The following is a 21,209-nucleotide window of genomic DNA, read 5'->3' on the forward strand; positions in this document are numbered from 1 at the left end:
GCCATCTTGTCAGCACTCTAGTTGTTTAATAGCTCTATGATTTTGACACCAGGCGAGGCAGAGTTTTCTTTCTCTATCTATGGGCGGCCATTAGGGCCAAAATAGACAAACATTGGCGTGCGAACAATTCCACTCTCACGCAGTAAAGGCAATAAAAATCGCCGTAAGGACAATACAAACTGCCGTAAGGACAATACAAATTGCCGTAAGGACAATACAAATTCTCGTAAGGACAAGAAAATCACTCGCTGTACAGACAAGACACAATTCGCCGTAAAGACAAGACAAACACTCGTAAGGACAAGACAATCACTCGCCGTATGGACAAGACAATTTATAATAATCCCATTCTTTTTCATTTGTTCCACTTTGTTTTAATTGGATTTTCATACGTGCATGACGTGTAATTTACAACTTTCAATTATACATTTTAAAATGCCAAATATTTAAGTTTGATTTTTATTTTCTTGTCTCTGTATCAAAATGGGAAAATTGAGGGCGCCCAAGATTTGTATTTTGACACAAGGCGAGGCAGAGTGTTCTTTTCGCTTCGATCTGATCTCAGAGAGAGAGAACACCAGCCTCAACACGTCGTAAGGTTTTTGTCCCTACCTACATCCCATTCTTTAACATGGCCTTTTCAGAGCATCCCATTCTTTTTAATTTGCTCCACTTTGTTTTAATTTGATTTTCATACGTGCATGACGTGTAGTTGATAATGCGTTTCAATTAAATTTAAATGCCAAAAAATTTTGTTTGATTTTTATTTTTTCATCTGTCTGTCAAAAGTAAAAGCAAACCAGCAAGTGTATGAATTTACCAATCTGTATCCTGGCCAAGCGATATGCGAAAAACATTAAGCCTAAGGCACGCATCCCGTGATCCTTTATTATTAGTGGAAAAAATACTAAGCCCCAACTGGTAAAAACTGGGACCAAAAAAGTGCCTCCTTAATAATGGTGTCCTCTTAATAGTGATGCCCTGTAAGTTAATAGGGGTGTCTCCTTAGTAGAGGTGTCCCATTAACAGTGGTGTCCAAACGAGTACTGTACGTCTAATGAAGTGACAATAAAAGAAAACGCATCATCAATGAAGTGAAGTCAATCTGAAACGTGTTAATACAATATAGTCTAAACAATACAAAAATACATGGACAGTATTATAGTTAAAATTATATAAAAATATCAGACAAAAATGCGTGTCCAAATATTTCAATTGATTTAGATATTTAAAAACATATTTGTCTGCATTGTACATTAGTACCACTACCAGCTCACGCAAATACCTGCCTGAAGACATTTTCGAAAATATCCATTTGAATGAATTCAAAGGATACAAGACTGTTAACATGGCTTGTTGTTGTGGGGGAAACAAAAAGTAAAAATAGTGACAACAGTTAAGCAATAAATCATTCTGTTTGCAGTGAAGCAGATCCGAAGTGTATTCCTGTGTGCGTTAAAATATTTACTTACGGTAGCCCATAAGTGTCACGGCAAATAAAATAGAACATCATGGAAAATATTTTGAAAATGGCAATTAAAAAAAAAGTCACGGTAATTTTTCTTTTAAATTAATTTCGAGACACATTGAACAGTAACAGTTACAAAAAACGAGAAATAAAGTGCATAACTGAAATTAATACGAGACAATTTGATTTGATATAAGAACTTATGAACGGTAAATTAAAAATAAAACATTATCGCAAATTTAGTATGGAAAACATCCCAGCAAACTTACTTAGGCAAAATTAAGTTAAGAAAACATCGGCAATTAAGTTAAGAAAACATCGGCAATTTACAGAATAATAATAATAATAATAATAATAATAATAATAATAATAATAATAATAATAATAATAATAATAATAATAATAATAATAATGTTTTCAAAAGCATTTTATAGTGACACAGTGACACTGACACATCAAGCTGGTGAATAAACAAGCATGTCTAATTATTATAAGTATATCAGATTTTTAAATACTTGGGAAGTTAATATAAAATGATACTGACATTGAGGAATTGTACTTTACATCCTGCTAGACTGAACGTCGATTGTAATGCTTTCCGATTACTTGTGTTGTTACAGGTTCGATCTTTCATTTTACTATACACAGAGTAACATGCCTATAGGATATAGCTTTGCAATGTTCAGCTATTAGCTGATTATAAGTATATTTATTTAAAATGAATACTAAACTGTCACTTCTAATATTTTCAACCGTTTCGTTACCACTCGTATAATTACAGTTTACATGTAAAACAATGCTGTCCTCTGGTTGTTATAATACAGTATTTGAATATTAGGGAGCTTTCGATTGCACGACGAGGGTAGGACGTAGAACGTATGACGTCACTAAAAGTCATCTGCGCATGCAAGAACGTTAAGGTCAGCTCGTCAAGTAGATTCTGGAACGCAATTTGGCCAAATCTACGTATGCAGAGAACGTAGGACGCCAGAGGACGGTCACGCATGAGTGATTCCGTTCCAGCGTTGCACAAATCGAAAAGCTCCTTAATATCTTTGCTTTTTTCGTCTATTATTTGCGGGTTGTATGTTTTTCTGTTTTCTCTGTTTTGTTTACTTTCTTGCTGTAAATTGATGCTGACTTCAATGTTGAATAATATGCGCGTCCGAACTACCTTGTCGACATCATGTTTTACTCAATCCTGAGATCTAGTGTAGTATAAGAACTGAAACAGAAAGATTTCTTTCTGATTAAAATTTGAATATCGTTATTAATATCGCCAGTTCATTGACTGCTTAAGTTTCTATAGGCTTCCTTTATGATATGGATTTTTTATTACTTGTTTTATATACTTTAGTATATTCTTAATGTTTTGGATAGTATAATAAACATATTATATTATTATTTCGCATTATTGACATTGAATATATCCCTATACATTCTTTTGTTATAGCATATTGTTAAGTACAGTACCAATTTGTCCAAATTTTGCTCAGTTACACTTTTTGCTTTTTTTTCTATTCGTACAACTACGATTAATTAAAAAGGAGACTCTTTACATTGACAGTATCAAGGATCCGTTTTTCACTAGCACAAAAATAGTTAAATCAAAGAGTGTACTGCACTAAAATTCAGGCACCATAACCTAAATAGGCCTATATAGAACGCTTATATTTAGAAATGGTGATGTGATGATGATGAATTTTACTAAAAGTGTCATTTCTGGCCATCTAGAGGTATTTCCTCAAATTTTCTCACCTCAGCTCCAACCATGGTGGGGCTGAGTTGGGTGTCGACTCACAAAATGCCCTCCCCTCCACCTTTCAAAACAGATCTGTGCCCTTCCTTGGGTAGGACATTAAATTCCATCGAGTCGGCTCCTGATGTACCGTATGTCTTGGTAACTGCTGTTTGTTTTTAGGATGTGATCTGGTTTTTTATGTCCATTTTTCGTGATTATGACTATTCTGGATATAGAATGTTTTGAGCAGAGGTGGATTCAAGCCACCCCCACCCCCTCACTTCATTTTTTTAAGAAAAAAAATATTCAAATTGAAGTGCGAGAGTGTAATTTCCGGCCATCTAGAGATGCCCTAATCATAAATTTTCTTACCTCAACCCCAACCATCTTGGGGCTGAGGTGGGTGGTTCCTGGATCTGTGAAAGTCCCTCCCTGGTTCACCCCTCTTTCGAATTCCTGGATCTGCCACTGTTGATTTATTATATAATTATTTTTGCGCTTATTTATAATGCGTCTATTGCAATTTTCACTTTATCCTCTCAAACAGTCCTAAGAACGTTCAGAGTGCGCTAATTCACAGGGGGATTCTCCCCCTGACCACGCCGAGGTCCTAAGTAATTCGCATAACGGCTCCCCCTTTCAAAATCCTGGCTACGTCCCTGTCAAGCTACATATTGTTTTTTGACATCAGACGACCTAGGGCAGTACGTTTATTACAATTGTACACATCATTAGTCAATCTCAAAATACACAAACTTCTGCAGATAATGGTTTAAAGCCGTAGCAAATAGGAATTGTTGATTTTATAATTAGACCATTATACGTCACTGGTTTTATGGCCGTATTTGCACTGATTGCTGTAGATATTGCAGGCCATCATATCGAAAGAACGTTTGGGGCAATTCATTAAGCATTTCAGGGCTGCTTTTATAAGAAAGTTTGCAACTGAGGCCTAACCACTTGTAAGCTAATTTCTAATCTATCGGAGTTATGGAATCCAGATATTATTTTATTGCTGTGAGTATCTTGTTAAACTTTGATATAATCATACGTAAAGAGTTGAACGACTATTTGATATTTTGAATGTTTAAAAAAAGTATGTGTATAGGCCATGCTTGTTTGAATTTCATGGCAGATACTGTTCTCTATTAAATTAGCTCAACCAGTTTCTACTTTTAATCTTATGGGAGTTCAAGTCGACCTAGAGCCATGTGACTTTTTACACCGTGTTTATACTCACCCAAATGTCTCCCTGATCTTGGTCAATTGACGGACGCATTTACGCCACTTCATTGGACTAAAACCACCACATCATTAATTAAATCCTTTGATCAACATGGATAAATTCCAACTTTTATTCACTTGCGGACTAATCAAAGCACATGACATCATCAGAAACGTTTTAATATTTTTCATTTTCTGTTAACAATTAATTTTGTTTATTTTTTCCCGATATACGGTATATCTTAATCTGGTATTTTTTTTAAATGATTGATTGTATGTGCTCTGGGGTCACTCTTAATTGTTATGATAATAAATATTATTATTAGTATCAATCGCCCTTTTGATATTCTACACACTTGCATAATTTGTGTTGTTCTTGTTGCTTTTGCATTTCAAAAATAATATAAACCTGTATTTGCATAATTATTGGCTGTATTTATAGTCTTGATTTCAACACTTTTAATGAGGTTTTTGACGGTATTTTAACCATACATAATGATGAAAATAAATCGGTTTATTTGCTCGGCGATCTAATTCAATATCAATTTGATAATCGTGTTAACATTTTTACCAAATCCCTTTTTAGTAACACTTTCTATCCCTTATCCATAGACCCACCAAAATCACTGATACACATGCAACTCTCACAGATCATATTCATACTAACAAATTTAACCATGTAAACTTTAGTTGGAGGTATTTTTTGTGATGCTACTCCTTCCTTAGCAACAATAAAGCTCCTGGTTTAGAAGGGTTTAATACGTTTGTAATTAAACAAGTTGCATATCTAATTTCTAAACCCCTCTGCCATGTTGTCAATTCTTCCATTTCTTGTGCCTGTTTTTAAATCCGGAGATCCTTCAGAAATCAACAATATTTATTCTTTCTATATTTTCTAATATACTCGAACGTATATATTTTTATGACCGGACTTATTCTTTTATCCCAAAACATAATGTGTTATTTCGGCATCAATTTGGATTTAGAAAAGCTATTCCACTTCTATGGTGCTTATCCTTACCGACAATATCCTTCATGCTTTTGAAAATAAAGAGTTATCAATGGGTGTAATGATTGATTTACCAAAGGCATTTGATACTATACATCACAATATTTTGTGATTACAAAGTTTTTTCATTATGGTATTAGAGACAATGCACTTGATTTATTCAAAAGTTATCTTTTTACCTATACACAATGTACTAAATTTGCTAACACCACCTCCGACTTCCACTTCATTTCATGTGTGGAGTTTCGCAAGGATACCTCCTTGGCCCTCTGTTATTTATCCTTTACATAAACGATTTGTATAATTCTTCGATCCTCTTAATTTTCTTATATGCTGACGATACCACAATTCTATTTTCACATAAGAATATTAATACACTATTTAATGTTGCTAACGAACTTTAATCTGTTCTTGATTATTTTTCAGCTAATAAACTTTCGGTTAACATTATAATATATTTACTTTCACCTTGTTTACCTCATTTTTTAAAATAATGTATATATATATATAGTTAGTTGTCTTGTCTTTAAAGTTAATAAAAATAAATGAAATGTTTTAATTTATTATTCAAAAATGAGAAATAATTGAAGTTTATAACATGTTTAGTGTACCTTGTTATATCTCTAACTGATTAGTGTTAGGTCCATCCTTTATACTAATTTTAATTGTTATATTTAATATATGCTTATTGATTTTGTACCTTATCTTACTGTATATAATTTATGGTATTCTTTTTGAAAGAAATTTAATGTTTATTTGAATTGAATTCAATTAAATTGAGGACTAATCCAAATGGCCTAATTTTGTATGTTATATTGCTTAATGTGATTCGAATTTGGTTCCTACAGTTATGGTTCATCGGCGGAATGAATACGATTTCGGCATCACCAACGCCTCTAGGACCATGTGATCCGATCAGCGCCAAGACTGGGTGCAGTCAGGTACGAGACCCACGTGTTACATGCATTTCGACCGCCCGAAATTTGGCTTCCGGTAAAAGAATTCATTGGGGAATTCGGCTTCCCGTTTAAAGATTTTGACCGGGAGAGTCCGAATTCATTGGAGGGGGTAGATGAGGAAATGCTGTGACACCGACCACCATTGTAACATTATATACATTCATGTTTGTATAAGTGGTATCGAAACATGAAATTAGGTCTGATCATCATTTAGTGGGTATATGTAAAATCATTGTTATTAGAAAATAGAGAGGCACCTCTTGCCTGGAAATCTCAAAATATAGGCTTATGAATATTACAAGATATCAATAAATCAAATACTATTATTTTTACGATTTAAAAAATTAGGTGTTTTGTTGTGACTTATATTAGTGTTCAGAACGTGGTCCCTGTCTAGATGATACTTTTCCGTTTGAGCCTGGTTACTTCAACAGTACCAACGTTACAATCACGTGCAGAGTGGGCGGGCACTGTATATCGGGATCAGTCCCAATCGATCCTTGGCTAACCTTCGCTCTCAAGACTCAAAGAGAGATACAGGTCTGTCTCTTATACACATCTTTTATTTGCTCGGCGATCTAATTCAATATCAATTTGATAATCGTGTTAACATTTTTACCAAATCCCTTAAGTTGTAGAGCGTTGTATAATTATATTCCTCAATGAATTCTTGTGGTTCGGTTGGTAACTAGATAAACTCTAAACCGTCTTGCTGTAATGCTTAAAACTAATTTATATAAAGTCAATTTGAGTGAGAGTGTAACGCCTTTCACGTTTACCCGTTCTTCAACACTCACTTTCTCTGTATTTTCAAGATAAACGAAATTTAGCGTACTACCAGAATACCGATTATAAACATCGTTACAAAACTTGGGAATTCAACGAGTGTCCACGATACAGATCTTTTGGAATCCTCTGCAAAATCTAGGCTAAGCCAAACCAGGTTCTCACACCTGACTTCATTTGATGCGGTAGGATCTCTGAAGTTTTTCCGGGGTTTCTCCTTGATTTCGTACTGACAGTAGCATAGTTAGCCTAACATATTGTTTTACAGACACCTAATTACCATTACAGCTGAACAATGGACTACGTAAAACGTGACAGCATTAACTCGCTTCATCTGCAGGTACAGATTGAATCTGAAAATCATACTAAAAGATCGCTCTATTAGGCGCCATAAAATTTTTTTATTAGTTTATCACCCCCTCCCTCATCACTTTTGTGGGGAAAATCTGTTTTTTATTTTTTGTTTTTTTTTTCAATCAACATGTATTTTTATTTCAAACGGTCCTTTTTCCATCTTTTTTCACTTGAAAAGCTCAGGATTTCTTGGAAATATATGTTTACTGGTACAAAAAACATATTTTTTAAATATAAATTTGATTCCATTCTTATGACTTTTTCTATATGTGTCCCTAACCATTGATTTACTTGTGAACATCGGTAAAATGGCGGCGGGGTTAGCAAAAAAAAAAAAAAAAAAAAAAAACCTCCCTCACTCATCAGTTTTTATTCTTTGATAGGGTGATAAACTAATATTTTTTGTTATGGGGCCTTATAATAGCTACGGTATACTGTATATCAGTAGATGATGTTTTCTTAATTATTATAAGTGGGTTTTGTATTTGTCTTCTGTTATTATTTTCTCTTCACTCTCTCTTGTTTTTGTTTTCACGTCGCTTTCATAAGATTGATGAGCCGTTAGAGATGCTTCAGCTATTTGATGTAAGTATCACTTGTGGTAATAGTGATGCTTTCCGGATATTAGAAATTCTAATACTGTATTCGGAAAGTATATAATTTAGAATAATGTCTCTGCTGTTATAAAAATAATCTGTACAACTCTGTTTGTTTATGCCATTTGTATTAGGGTAATGTTTCTATTGTGTTACAAACATGATTATCACTTCCATACAAGTCCGTTTTAAATCCCATTAATCTCTTTGACATTGAATTGCAATAGTTTAATGTTGTCATTACCATTTGCTTTCCAATAGCCAGTGGCCTTTTCAGGAATTCAAAATAGAGGGGCCTAGCAAAGGCCTTTTACACATTAAACTCAGCCCACCGTGGGGCTGAGGTACGAAATTTAACGGATATGCGCCTCTATAGAATGCAGGAAATTGCACACTTTAACTTTAATTTGAATATATTTTTTTCGACGCATTTTTCAAGTCTGGAGCGTGAGCCTTTTTTTTTAGGGGGGGGGGGTGGTGAAGCCCCAGACACGTCACTGGCACTCCGACCGGCTAATCAATCGCTGCAAACAACGCGACATCGTCTGCTGACTGTCGGTGGCAATCTGAACGGATCGTCATTAAAAACGATTAATTACGCGCACCTCGTCTCCGTTGTGTTCTCTATGGATTCGCGTCGGCCGATGATATAAGGCCATAAAAAACCAAATTGTGATGTAGTAAGGTTTGAACCTAGAAATTCTGGATTAAGCTACTACGTACTTAGCAAATAAAAACTCATCTTTTTTCTAGGCTCACAACGCATTTAACAGCAGGGCTGACGGGTATGCTGGTAAGTTTTTTCAACCATAATATCTTCGTGTGTTGCATTACGTCTATATTTGCATATCTGAAACATTTTTTTGTAGCGTAGACCTAGATAGCTGACAGTATTGTGTATATGAACTGATGTTTTCAAACAATCAAAGTTGTTAGCCTTTTTCAAAACGGACTCGGATAACGATCCATGCACAGCACGAATAATAACTTAAAGCATAGAATAGCAACATTAATATGCAATATGTTAAATATTGTTTCACCTAAATGACCCTATGGATGACTTAATTCTAATTTGCCATTAGATAAAGAATTCTCATTTACGCTCAACAATGGACACTAAAAGATATTAGGCTTACATTTAAAACTGTATCATTTTCTCTAATGATGTCCGTCACAGATGTTTACTTAAAGCATAAACTAATTCCTCCATGCTTAAAGTGAAACTGAAACTCTTCCGGATATGATGTGTTTCTGTACGGGCCGCCTGAGTAACTTCAGCGTAAATCTGTTGATTTGGCAAAGTTGCTAGTTCAATTCCTACAGCAGTCCATATTTGCTTGCTTCGCACTAAAAGGAACTGACCAATCAGCACATCGCTAAGAATACGCGTTTGTCCCACGAACTTACGTGTGCCCCCCCCCAAAAACAACTTTCTTATTGTAACTCTATGGTTTTGACGCTGTCATTTTGTGGAACGTTAGTACCAATATCCAAGGTGCGGGGCTTAGCACAAAGTTCCCTTAATAGCGAATGCAAACGATTATGATTTTTTTTTAAACTTTTGTATCGTTTATTATTTCTGAATAAATTGTTATAATCAATGGTGGTACCATAGAGTAATGAAACAAATAATATTTCACAATGGTAAATTTTATTTTTTATAGATTATGATACTTGTCAATGGCCCCCTCCCTACGATCCACTGTGCGTGGGTGTAGCCAATCAAGAATTTGCATTCACTGACCTGCTGAACATGGGTGTACGTGGACTTGAGATAGATATTTGGTGGTGCTATGATGAGGTAAACAATATACGGTTACAAGAATTATTGCAAGAATTATTTATTATTAAAACATCATTGCGCATTGGTTATAGTAAAACTGTATGCGAAATAATGTCCAATGGGCTTTGATGATTATTATGTGAAGTGAATAAGTACTAAAATTTAAATTTATTCATCAACTTGTGTAGTTTTTTTTTTTTGTTTTTTTTTGGCCAAGCTAGATGAGAATGGCTCATCTTAATTTGGAGTATTCATTAGTATGTCTGCCAACAAATCGACTATTCCGAGATGGCTTAAAGGAGATCGGTGATTGGTTTGATGTACCCGGCAATGAGAATGAAATTCTTCGCCTATACATCAACGTAAGTACGAATTATGATAGTTGTTTGTATTGAGTCTTCAGTTACAGTTACCTTTTGACTGTTATCATTACAACAACAACACTGTGCAACAATATGCTGTAGCTCCCGTCATTGAGTGATGTATTAAACTATTATTTTGCAATTTATTAATAAGTATTATCAAATATATGTATTTTAGAAAGAAGTCCATCTAAAAAAAATGCACACAATGGAGAGGCCAATCTGATAGACTTTAAAAATATAAAGTAGAAGTATCAACAAAGTTTGCCAAACAAATCTCGAGAAAGTCTGGAGGGCCGGACGAAGATCGAGCTACATAACATCAGTTCATATACATTCTTGAGTTAAACGTCATCAAGACTAGGAAATCCGGATTTCAGGAAAAGTAACAAATTTATCACAAATGAAGTACAGATTATTGGATAAGATTGTTGACCCATTCAGGAACTTGGAAGTGGTGTTTTCTGTTATAAGCATTTTATAAATGGACCATGTGGATGTATATCAGTATCATTATACCCATACTGGAATATGCCGTTCCAGTTTGGGCTTCCAATATTACTATAAGCAGGAAAGTCAACTATTGGAACAGATGCAAAGAAGAGCGCTTAATTGTATCTTTCCTGGTATGGCTTATGATGGACCGCGGTCTTTGCTTGGAATTTCAAGTTTAGAAGAGTGTCGGTTTTAACAGTGTAAGGAATCCTTCACCAAAAACAAGGACTCTAATCACAGATTAAATCTTTTATGACGTGCAGCTCATCCTGCTAAGTATAATTTTATACGACCCCGTCAATTTTTAATCCCCCAAAAAATATTTATAATTATTCATGACTTTGACAACTATATAGTTGTCTCGGATCATGGTTTGTTTCAAAAATTAGTAAGCTTTTCTTGTGCAGTCGAACATCCGTATCCTTCCCTTTATTCTGTTCTGGTTTTTGTTGTTGTGAATATCCCTGTTTTTCTTGTCTTGATTTGACGTTGTAATATAGGCCTATCTTAATTATATTGTGAAAAACTCATCATCAATCATATTTTATCGTGTGATTGCAATAAAGTTTATTGGTATATTATTATTTTGTCTAAGGAAACTCGGTTCGTTTGGTGTAAATCAGGCTATTTGTATACGGTAATGTTTTACTCCTCAGTTATGTTTTCTGTTTGGGGATAATTTTGGTTATAGCTAATAGAGACCGTATTAACAAGGTTTTGGATAGGACGTTGAAAGTGATCGGTTCGTCTATGATAACTATCTAGCCACGAACGGTGCCATCGTGTTCCAGGATCTACATAGGCTTGCTGAAATCACTTATGCCGAAATTTCTAGAAGTGATGAATAAAAACGGTGGAAGAGCAATTACGAGCAGTTACAAGTACTCGTTCAACCAATCGGGAATAAGAAATCAACAACAGAAAATAAGGAGATAAAATTTATATTGTATTTCCTAACGTAATCTGTATCTTTGTATATAGGCATAGAACCCTTACGACGACCTTTCTACGAATATTGTCCTAAAATATTGTGTAATCTTAATTAACCAGAATAGACCAAAATCTCTTGCAAATAAAAAGCATTAATAATTTAGTAATCCTGTCTCAGGAAAAATATAACCAATCACACGATGACATGGTGAACGGACCAATCAAAAACTACCTTGGAGATCGAGTTCTAACGCCCAACGACTTGAAAGATGAATTCAAAGGAAAATGGCCAACAATGCGTAGGATGAGAGAGGTAAAGACTTATTAAAAGAGAACTAGCAAAATGATTTTTTTGTTCTAGAGAGGATTTTTGATAAGCCATTAATAATAGAATCAACCTTAAAATCGTTTTTTGGCTTTTTTTTAATGAAGTTATAGACGATTATATACGATTTTACCATGACGTCACTGGCGAAAAAGTAACAAAAGATCGTGTAAATAGCGCCGCGTGGGTATCCGCCGCGTACGATCTTTGCGTGTTTGTTGTCGCGTCCGGTCCGTGTAAAGTTCGGTTTCCATAGAACGCTCACCCTATCGGTGACCTGGTTCAACCTTGCCGATTACGTTGTAGACGAATAGAGGTGCCTTTCCGATTGCGTCATGGCAGTTAGCAATGTAGGCCCACCCTGATTCGTTAATTGGCAAAGTTGAACCAGGTTCAACCTTCCTGAGGTTCCTATCGACTGTCGCCGATAGGGTGAGCGATTCTATGGAAACCGAGATTGAGTTAAACGCAGACGTGATGGTTTGTGTCGGGGATTGTCGCGTCGTAGAATATTAAACATGTTTAATACTCACGACGGTTTAATTTTGTTTCATAACTATCACCCGACTACTTTGGCGACGCTAATATTGGTCAGTTAAATCAGGGACCTACACTGTCGCTTCAGTGTATTCAGTGCAATCGTTGTACTGCGACGCAATTATCGGGAATGCTCCCTGCTTTCAGCATCACTGAAAGCTGTTAGCATTAGCGTGTAGCATTGTATGGAAACCCTTAAATGGAAACCCTTAACATACACCACTGGCGTTCACCCACGCCGAACTATGAAGTCCCCGACGATGAATCGCGTCGGGCTACGTCGTACGACAATGTCTGAGTTGGCCTTTTTGCTGCTATTTTGTACCTCTAATTTCGTATCGTTGCTTAACTAGTCATAATGTTTATTACAACTTTCTTTACAGACAGGAAAAACTGTTGTTATTACGAATTCAAATTCTGATTTTATGCACGGGGGTATATACTTTCATCCCATATACTGGAGCGATCGAAGTGTAAGAAACGTAAGTATGGAAATATAAAGTAACCTTGTATAGATCTAATATTCCAAATATCGTACTAGTGTTTGCTCGTTTAGGCATAGCCTACTTTTTATGATCAGGATATAAAAACTAACGAAGTAAGCGCATTTCGGCAAGTGACGCCTCCAGTGCAAGGATAATTACCTGGCCCTTTCATTTAAAAAGCCGTCAGGCCTATGACTGGAGCCCTAGACGGGGAACTGTAAAGGACCACAGATTGTTTTCGGAAAGTTTATCTTACGAAGTGCTTCCCGATTTTTTTTAACCGATCATCTCCTATTGTGGTGATCCATTCCAGCTTATCAACATTGGCCACCCAATTTCAATTCAATTATTTTTTTTTCATGAATATTCTGCTATTACAAATATTTAATATGGTGACCATGTAAAGAAATCTGAAATCGTTATGCATACTTGACAGTTTTACATGAATTATTTATGTACTGTGCACTTCTAATTTAATTAAAGTTATACAAAATACATACGATGCAACATAACATTATATTTTAGGTACCGGTATATTATTGAACGGGCCCGTTGGATCCCCTGGCCCCCAGTGCTTTGCATTAGCTGCACTGTCCATCCCTACGCCACTGCGTAAATGACGCCATTGCTCCTCATCATCGCAAAATAGACACTCGCTCTTTACAATAGTATATGTTTACAACTATGGATGCGAGAATCAGTATATAAATGGTGAAATACAGGTAGTTGGATCTAAAAAAACATTTTTGATATTATATATCGTACTAAAAACGTATGGTGACAAACTATATTTTTGATGAAATGTAAAATTTTCAAAATCATATATGAATGGTTGATTACTTTTTAAAAATTCATTATTTCTTCTCTCAAAATAATAGTTTGATGGTTATCCTAATTGCAATGGACGAACCGCCAATACTGCGTTGCGTTTCTATGGTGATGCAATGTTTTGTGAATATTGAATAACGGTAAGTTAGTTAATAATAGTAACATTTTAATGGAAGATAAGTTCATGTCTAGCACCATGGAATGTTTTATTAAGAATAAATGACAGCATGCAGTAACTGTACATACATTTCAAAACATTTCATGTATATTTTTTAATCTCCCTGTAAATAGAGAAATCTAAAGACCACATTTAGATCCCAAGAGTCCCAAATCTCCTGCAGAGTTCCGGAATGGAGTCTTCCTCGAGCAAGCACGAATCTCCCGAAATAAGCCATCTCCCACAAATTCATGATGACATTTGCATGCTTTTACAAGTTTTTACTGTTGTATTATCAATTGTCTCCCAGCCAATCACAATGGTTATATATATAAACTTTATTTCATCTCGAAAATAAAAGCACAAAAAGTACAAATGAACTTTTTTTTTGTGCATTGCACAGCAAAAATATTATATGCTTAAGAAAACTCATTTAAATAGATCTCCCGGATGTGAATTCTTTCAACTTGGGACTTATTAGACACCAAAGACCATGAATTTGGCAGACCAACTGACAATTTCAGACTGCAGACAATGCTCTGTGTATACAGTGCTCCTTATTCAATTAGTAGGACATTGAAGTTTGTATTTTTCTAAATGGACATCTGGGTAAGACGTGCACAGAACTGGCTACCGATAAATGATTTATAATGAATCAATCATTCAGTCATGGATCAACAGCATGCAGTAATCTATTTTAAACACATTCAAACATAAAGTAATGTATAAGGCCCCATAAAAAAAATTATTCGTTTATCACCCGCTCCCTCATCACTTTTAGGAAAAATCAGTTTTTTTTTTTGATTTTTTTTTTCAATAAACATATATTTTTATTTCAAACGGTCCTTTTTCCATCTTTTTTTACTTGGAAAGCTCAGGATTTCTTGCAAATATGCTTACTGGTACAACAAAAACATATTTTTTAAATATAAATTTGATTCCATTCTTATAACTTTTTATATATGTGTCCCTAACCATTGATTTACTTGTGATCATCGGTAAAATTGGGGCAGGATTAGCCAAAAAAAAAGGGGAAAAAAAGCCTCCCTCCCTCATCAGGTTTTATTCTTTGATAGGGTGATAAACTGATAATTTTTTTATGGGCCTAATCATGGAGAAATTACTAAACTAATTCCTCCATGGTATAGACCTAATAGGCCTATCATGGTTTTGGCAGACCCAACTTAAAATGTTCCCTTCAATAAATATATAGTGATCTTTGTGCAGTTTAAAAAAATATATGATGATAGATAAATATACATCGAAATAATACGCAACATAAGATGATGTTTGTACATACTCCGCTCTATATTGAATTAGTAAGACGGTGTTGTTAGTAATATTTTAATGGTGATTTGGGTAGTACGAGCGCAGGACAATGACAGCATACACTAACTGGTACATTTATTTTAAAAATACTTGGAATAAATCAATCTTACATGTACTATATAATTTCTTAATTTCCCTCTAAACAGAGATATTTAAAGAGCATTTTTATTGCCGGTTTTTAACCAGAGGTATTCTAATTAGGGACCAAAGCTGCTAAAGACCACTAAAACCTTGTCCCCGGACGTGGACTTTACTTGGAGGGACCTGTATATTGTAACTTGCCTATGTCGTTTACAGTTAACTTATTGTTATCTTCTATAGAATACAGTTTTGATTACACATCAACCTCTGACTAGTACTGGTACGGGCATTTATAATGCGCTTCTTCCTTGCGGTTATAAAGCATAACATAACATATGTTTATACACACATTTGTATGCTATAGTTACAAATTTACAACAATATCCTTTTGTCTTGCAGGCCTTTCTACAATGGTCCACGGTCCACAGGTGTTCTCTTTAATCTAACAGATCATGTGCGTTGCGGTGTTCAATTCCCTGCTGGCGATATGATCAACCCAGACTTTATGCGCACCGGGGTCTACACATGGGACGAAGGTGAGCCTAGTATCGAACTCACGCAACAATCATGTGTGTTTATCAGGTAAAGTCCGATAAACCAAGAGGGAAATGTAGCATAGCGAGCAAGATGAAGTTCTTCAAATTGTAATTTTCTCTCGTTTAAATTTCAGCCTATCCACCAGACGATGGCATGCTACAAACAATTGTGAACAAAAGTTGTCGATTGCTTGCCAAAGTACTACTGATCAAGATATCTGGTTGCTAGGGAGGAAAAGTGGGGCGTTTGGAAACAAGGAATGCAAGACTGGATACACGTACAGTATTCCCAAAAACGGATTCCAACAAGAAAAGGTAAATCTGAAGCTGGAAGCCCTGTTATTGTAAATTGTAGGTTTGAGGCAGTTGACACCACTAATGGAGAATGAAGAATTAATGAAGAAAGATTTAAGTTTCTTCAGGCTGGGTAAATTGCTTTATTAGGCCTATTACTATAAATTTCTACCGACTTATTGGGTTTATGACAAAAAAGTGATATTTATCATGGCCTACAAATCGATTTGTTTATGTCTTGTAGATTCTTGAATTACTGACATCCCAAGACAATGAGGTGTGGATTGACTACAGCCCCTGGTTGCCACAGGACAGTCCTGGTTCAGCGGCTCCTCTTGCCACATTTAAGTCGGAAATACTAAAAAATGTAGTTATGACCATAGCATTATTCATTTTCTTTTTCTAGTTGTGGAGTAAATTATAGCGGCCAAAACCAGGAATAAAACAATAATCCATAACTTTATATTATCTACTGATCTGGCTGAATTAAATTGAGCAATTGCTTGAAAAAACTGCAGGCCTATTAACAAATGAAGAATAAACGAAACACTCAGTTGAGAGTCCTGAGAAAAGGTAGAAAATAAGGCCATACGACAATGTTATGCGATCGTTTTGCTTTTCAATATAGATTTTAAAATGGTCTTTGTTGTATTTGTGTGTATTTTCTACATTTTAGGCAGACACATTATTGGTTTAAAAAATTTTTTCCTACCGATCTACTTTGGATTTTCCCAAAACGTGGCCAACACAATTTTCTTTGGCCTAAGTCACCAGTCTCAACAGCTTGTCACTTGAATTAAAAAAGTGTTAATTCTTCTTCACCACCCAACCTCAAACAACATCTTACTTCTAACAAAGTACCCCACACCCCCACCACTAAGGGCACCATTCCATGTAACCAACAGAAATGCCAACTTTGCCCACATATCAACACTAGCAGTACCATTACAGGGCCTAATCAAGTAAGTTACTTACAACATCAGTGGATCATTTTCATGTTTTTCATCTAACGACATCTATGCCATTACATGCACTGAATGTCCTGGTACTATTTACATAGGAGAACTTGCCAAACTGTCAGACAACGGATGAATGGTCATAAATTTGATATTCGTCACAACAACAAAGATAGGCCTATTGCAGTTCATTTTAATTCGGGACATAATATTACACACTTGTATTTTTTAAACCATATTTATAGAGGATGACCTTTCCAGCGTGTCCTAAATGTCGGCTGATGAGATATTCAGTCTCTCTCTTAAAATAAATTTAAATAACGTAAAGCTTTTCAGCCAAGTCTGCTTATGAAGCTTAGGGAGCTAGGAGTGGATTTATTTTTAGTATGAGAAAAAGTCCTGCTGTTACGGGAATTGAATCCAGGATCCTGGGATTAAAAGGCAATCATCTTAACTACTAAGTTATTATCCACACCTAGTTGAATGCTATATCTCTGTTGTTGACGTACAGAAAAAATTAGATTACACCCAGAACGAAATAAATAACCAAAACACAAGTGTATATGGCAATTTAGTTTAGGTCTACGAAAAGGATGTATATTGGTATACGTGATATTTACAGGCTAAACTTCGAGTAAATTTACGAGAAACGATGTGGGTGGGTTTACTTTACAAGAGTTAGAGACGAATACAGTACATGATCTACTAGAGGACATTCCTCTGCTGTTATATTTTTCTATCCTGATTTTGTATACGGTGTTATCATCTCTTATTTTATTTATTTATTTATTTTTTCGGGGGCGCTATACAGTAGACATTATGTTGTCGTCTCGTCTGGTAGTTAACGATGGCTGGAAGGGTGAATCCGGTGGAGGTGCATGATGGGTCATGTGCCATCTTAAGTACCTTATTACTGTACAAAGGTCATACAAAAATGCAACGCCACACAATTTCTGATAACCGAATTCCATGTGGTTACTTTATTAGTAAACATAATACAGTAGTAGATCATAGACACACGCTCCCGCTGGGAGCCTTTTTAATATTGTCACCTTCTTCAGATTGATGAGCTATTTGTTGTACAGTACCTTAAGTATAAAACTGATTAGAACGAAGTATCTGTATTATAAGAACATTAACCAATTTCTGTAATATATTGATTACACCATGTTTATTAGTGTAATGTTTCTATCGTGATAGTAATTTTGTAGTAGAGATAAACAAATCCATTTATGTCAGTCGTAATCTCATTTGATGTTGAAATGTGATAGTGTTAGCATTACCATTTGTAATATTTGCACCTTGTTTGATTATACAGCTAGCCTACTTTATGGAGTACAACTGCTATAATTGCAACGTGTCCAAATTGTTAAAGCTATTTAACGTTTCTCAATGAAAAAACTCCACTCTGTTTATTTCATTATAATTTACCAGTGAATGACCTGCCATTTACAGGATACAAGTGTATTTATTATAAAGATTAAGAAGCGGAGCTGTTTTATATTATGATAAATATATCCTGTTCTTGCAGGGTTTTAACCTACGGACAGTATCTTAATTAACCATTATTTCTATTTCTAACCGATTCTGTTTTCTGTAGGCTCACAATGCGTTTATCACAAGGGCCGAAGGGTAGGCCTATGGTGGTAGGTTTATCATATTTCTTGCATTTCATTTAGGCCTAGCGAAATAACTTATATTGTAGGTCTCTGAATGCAAGACCGAAAATGTTTTGTAGTGTATAGCTACACCCAATTGGAATCAAAAATAATTATATATATTCCTTCATACATTTGCTATAGAATATATAATATACATTCAATCTAAATATAGACTTACATGTTTATCAATAGGCATATTAATAATAATATTATAGTTATACAACTTACAAGTATTAATATCATTAATGTTATGTACACTTTAAGATAAAACATAATTTACTTGATATTGATTATTTTATCATCATTAATGATGTAATGAAAATGAACAATAATACATGTCGGTACATTGACTTTTGGTAGATTATGACACTTGTCAATGGCCCCGCCCTAAAGACTTTAATTTTCTAATGTTTCTTAATTAATGTTAAATAATTATTTTAAATAAAAAAGAATTTGTTTTTGATTTAATTTTATCCAAGAAAAATTTCTGTACTTTGGGAGTGAACATGGCTCCTATTGTATAGAAGATGAAAATGTAGATGTTAGGTTTTTACGTAAGCTTGTCTTTGAATCGGGTCAAGGGTTAGTTCTAGCATATCTGGAAAAGCCTTGGAAGATTTGATAATTTAGTAGACTCAAAATTGAGGTGGTTTGAGGCTTTACTTTACAGAAAATAGCTATGGTGGTGGCTACTTGCCACCTGCTAATTTTCCCCACGGATTGTGTCTACCTAGAGAGTTATTACCCCACCCCCGGCTATTTCCCCCATTTTTTCGATGCATTTTTCCTGCTAGTTTTCTCTTGATTTTTTTCCATCAGGTTATGTTCATTATACTCTATAAGACAGAGAACGTATTATTTTTTGTTTTTTTCTATATCAACTAATCATTGTCTATAGTTGTTGTAAGGTTGCACTATAAAGTGTGCCGATGACACAAAGCGTTATTCAATCAATAATTTGACTAATCGACTCTTGTGCATTCGCAATACAGTATAGGCCTAATAATGAAGCCTAAAGACACATTGTAGAAACGTTTAAAAAGATTAAATCTGGGTTTACATAACAAATAGAGGAAAGAAAACAGGATATCTTTATAACATTTACTCTTTTTGGAATTTCGATATCCCACCTATTTCCTAGTCATTCTATATGACCCATATTTGTCTGCATCAACGAAACAAAAAACTCTGGCAAGTAGCGGCAAAATTATTTCTGTATTTCTACAGTTTCAGAATAATTGAATAAGCGAATAGCACATATATTGCATTGAAATTTAAAAACAATTTGTGGAAAAACAGGGCAGGAGCCCTTCCCAGTGACGTCCCTTTCCCCTACTGGATCTTCCCATGTTGCTTTGGGCTATCCTCTTGTAAGTGAAAGTACAGAAATTTACAGTAGGCCTTGCCTATAGTTGGGCATTATGAGAGAAGATTTTGTCTTGAATCAAGGTGGATGCATGTAAGGCTTTTCCGAACTACTGACATACAAAATAACCCTAAACATTGTCCCGACATGTTTATGTCAAGGCATGGACCTATTAATGGTCAATGTATTGTTGTTGATTGGTGGAGCTGTCTTGACCCTATAGTCTATCTTAATGCACTATCCAAATCGACCCGGATTCGATGGATAGAGGATAGGCCCTATGAATGCTAACTACACCCGAGCCTAGACCCCTAGGTCTAGGCCTCTCTATGTTCGACATCATAGCCTAGGGTAGGCCGCGTCTAGGCCTGGGACAGAGCCTAAGGCTAGGCCTAGGCAGGGCTAGCCGGTATGGTTAAGCCGATGTTATATCATGCCTTTGTGCCCAGAAGGTGTACAGTATCTTTATTTTTACCTGATCGACTTCTAAAACATGTTTTGTGCCATAAAAGTACAAATCCAGTATAATGCAATGGGTACTCCGAAGAGGTGGTACATCGGGAACATACTTGTCACCCATTTTGTTGACGAACGTGAGATCGAGAAGTACTGTTCAGTGACGTAATAAATTTACGGCCTGACTCGAAATTTTTAGACCTAAGCATTGCAGTACAGAATAGATGTGATTAATTGTATTTGCGTGACTTAAGCAACTTGCGAAACATGGCGAAACAGGTACTGATTTTCGGTGGTTTTTGGCTGTTTTTTCGTTGTTATCCAATATCCAGCCTTAAAAAGTAGCGGAATGTGGTAGTGACATATAGAAGCCCAGCATATGAGATAGGAGCACATTCCTGCCAGCGGTTTCAGAGGAGATAGGGGAAGTTACGCGGTGGCGATGATGATCGGATGATGATGATGATCAGATGATGATTATGATGATGATG

General features: G+C 35.3%; 1 protein-coding gene across 1 annotated transcript; it reads left to right on the top strand.

Annotated features, from left to right (window-relative positions):
* Positions 1–4,073: 4,073 nt before the first annotated feature.
* Positions 4,074–16,973, top strand: LOC117108543. The gene is made up of 13 exons (XM_033250587.1): positions 4,074–4,226; positions 6,291–6,383; positions 6,774–6,941; positions 8,091–8,126; positions 8,891–8,930; positions 9,802–9,938; positions 10,142–10,282; positions 11,886–12,020; positions 12,953–13,051; positions 13,933–13,995; positions 15,814–16,031; positions 16,120–16,300; positions 16,524–16,973. Exons 1-13 carry the CDS (start codon positions 4,200–4,202, stop codon positions 16,683–16,685), a joined length of 1,500 nt encoding a protein of 499 aa, XP_033106478.1. The 5' UTR covers positions 4,074–4,199; the 3' UTR covers positions 16,686–16,973.
* Positions 16,974–21,209: the final 4,236 nt, after the last annotated feature.

Source organism: Anneissia japonica, unplaced genomic scaffold (genome assembly GCF_011630105.1).
Source record: "Anneissia japonica isolate Jap-2015-1 unplaced genomic scaffold, ASM1163010v1 scaffold287727_len1644234_cov201, whole genome shotgun sequence".
NCBI lineage: Eukaryota > Metazoa > Echinodermata > Crinoidea > Comatulida > Comatulidae > Anneissia > Anneissia japonica.

Excerpts from the sequence above, each read along its gene's own strand:
- LOC117108543 (XM_033250587.1), top strand. The coding sequence starts at position 4,200 with ATGGAATCCAGATATTATTTTATTGCT. Across the intron at positions 6,942-8,090 it reads AGACTCAAAGAGAGATACAG|ATTGATGAGCCGTTAGAGAT; the intron begins GTCTGTCTCTTA and ends CGCTTTCATAAG. Across the intron at positions 10,283-11,885 it reads TTCTTCGCCTATACATCAAC|GAAAAATATAACCAATCACA; the intron begins GTAAGTACGAAT and ends ATCCTGTCTCAG.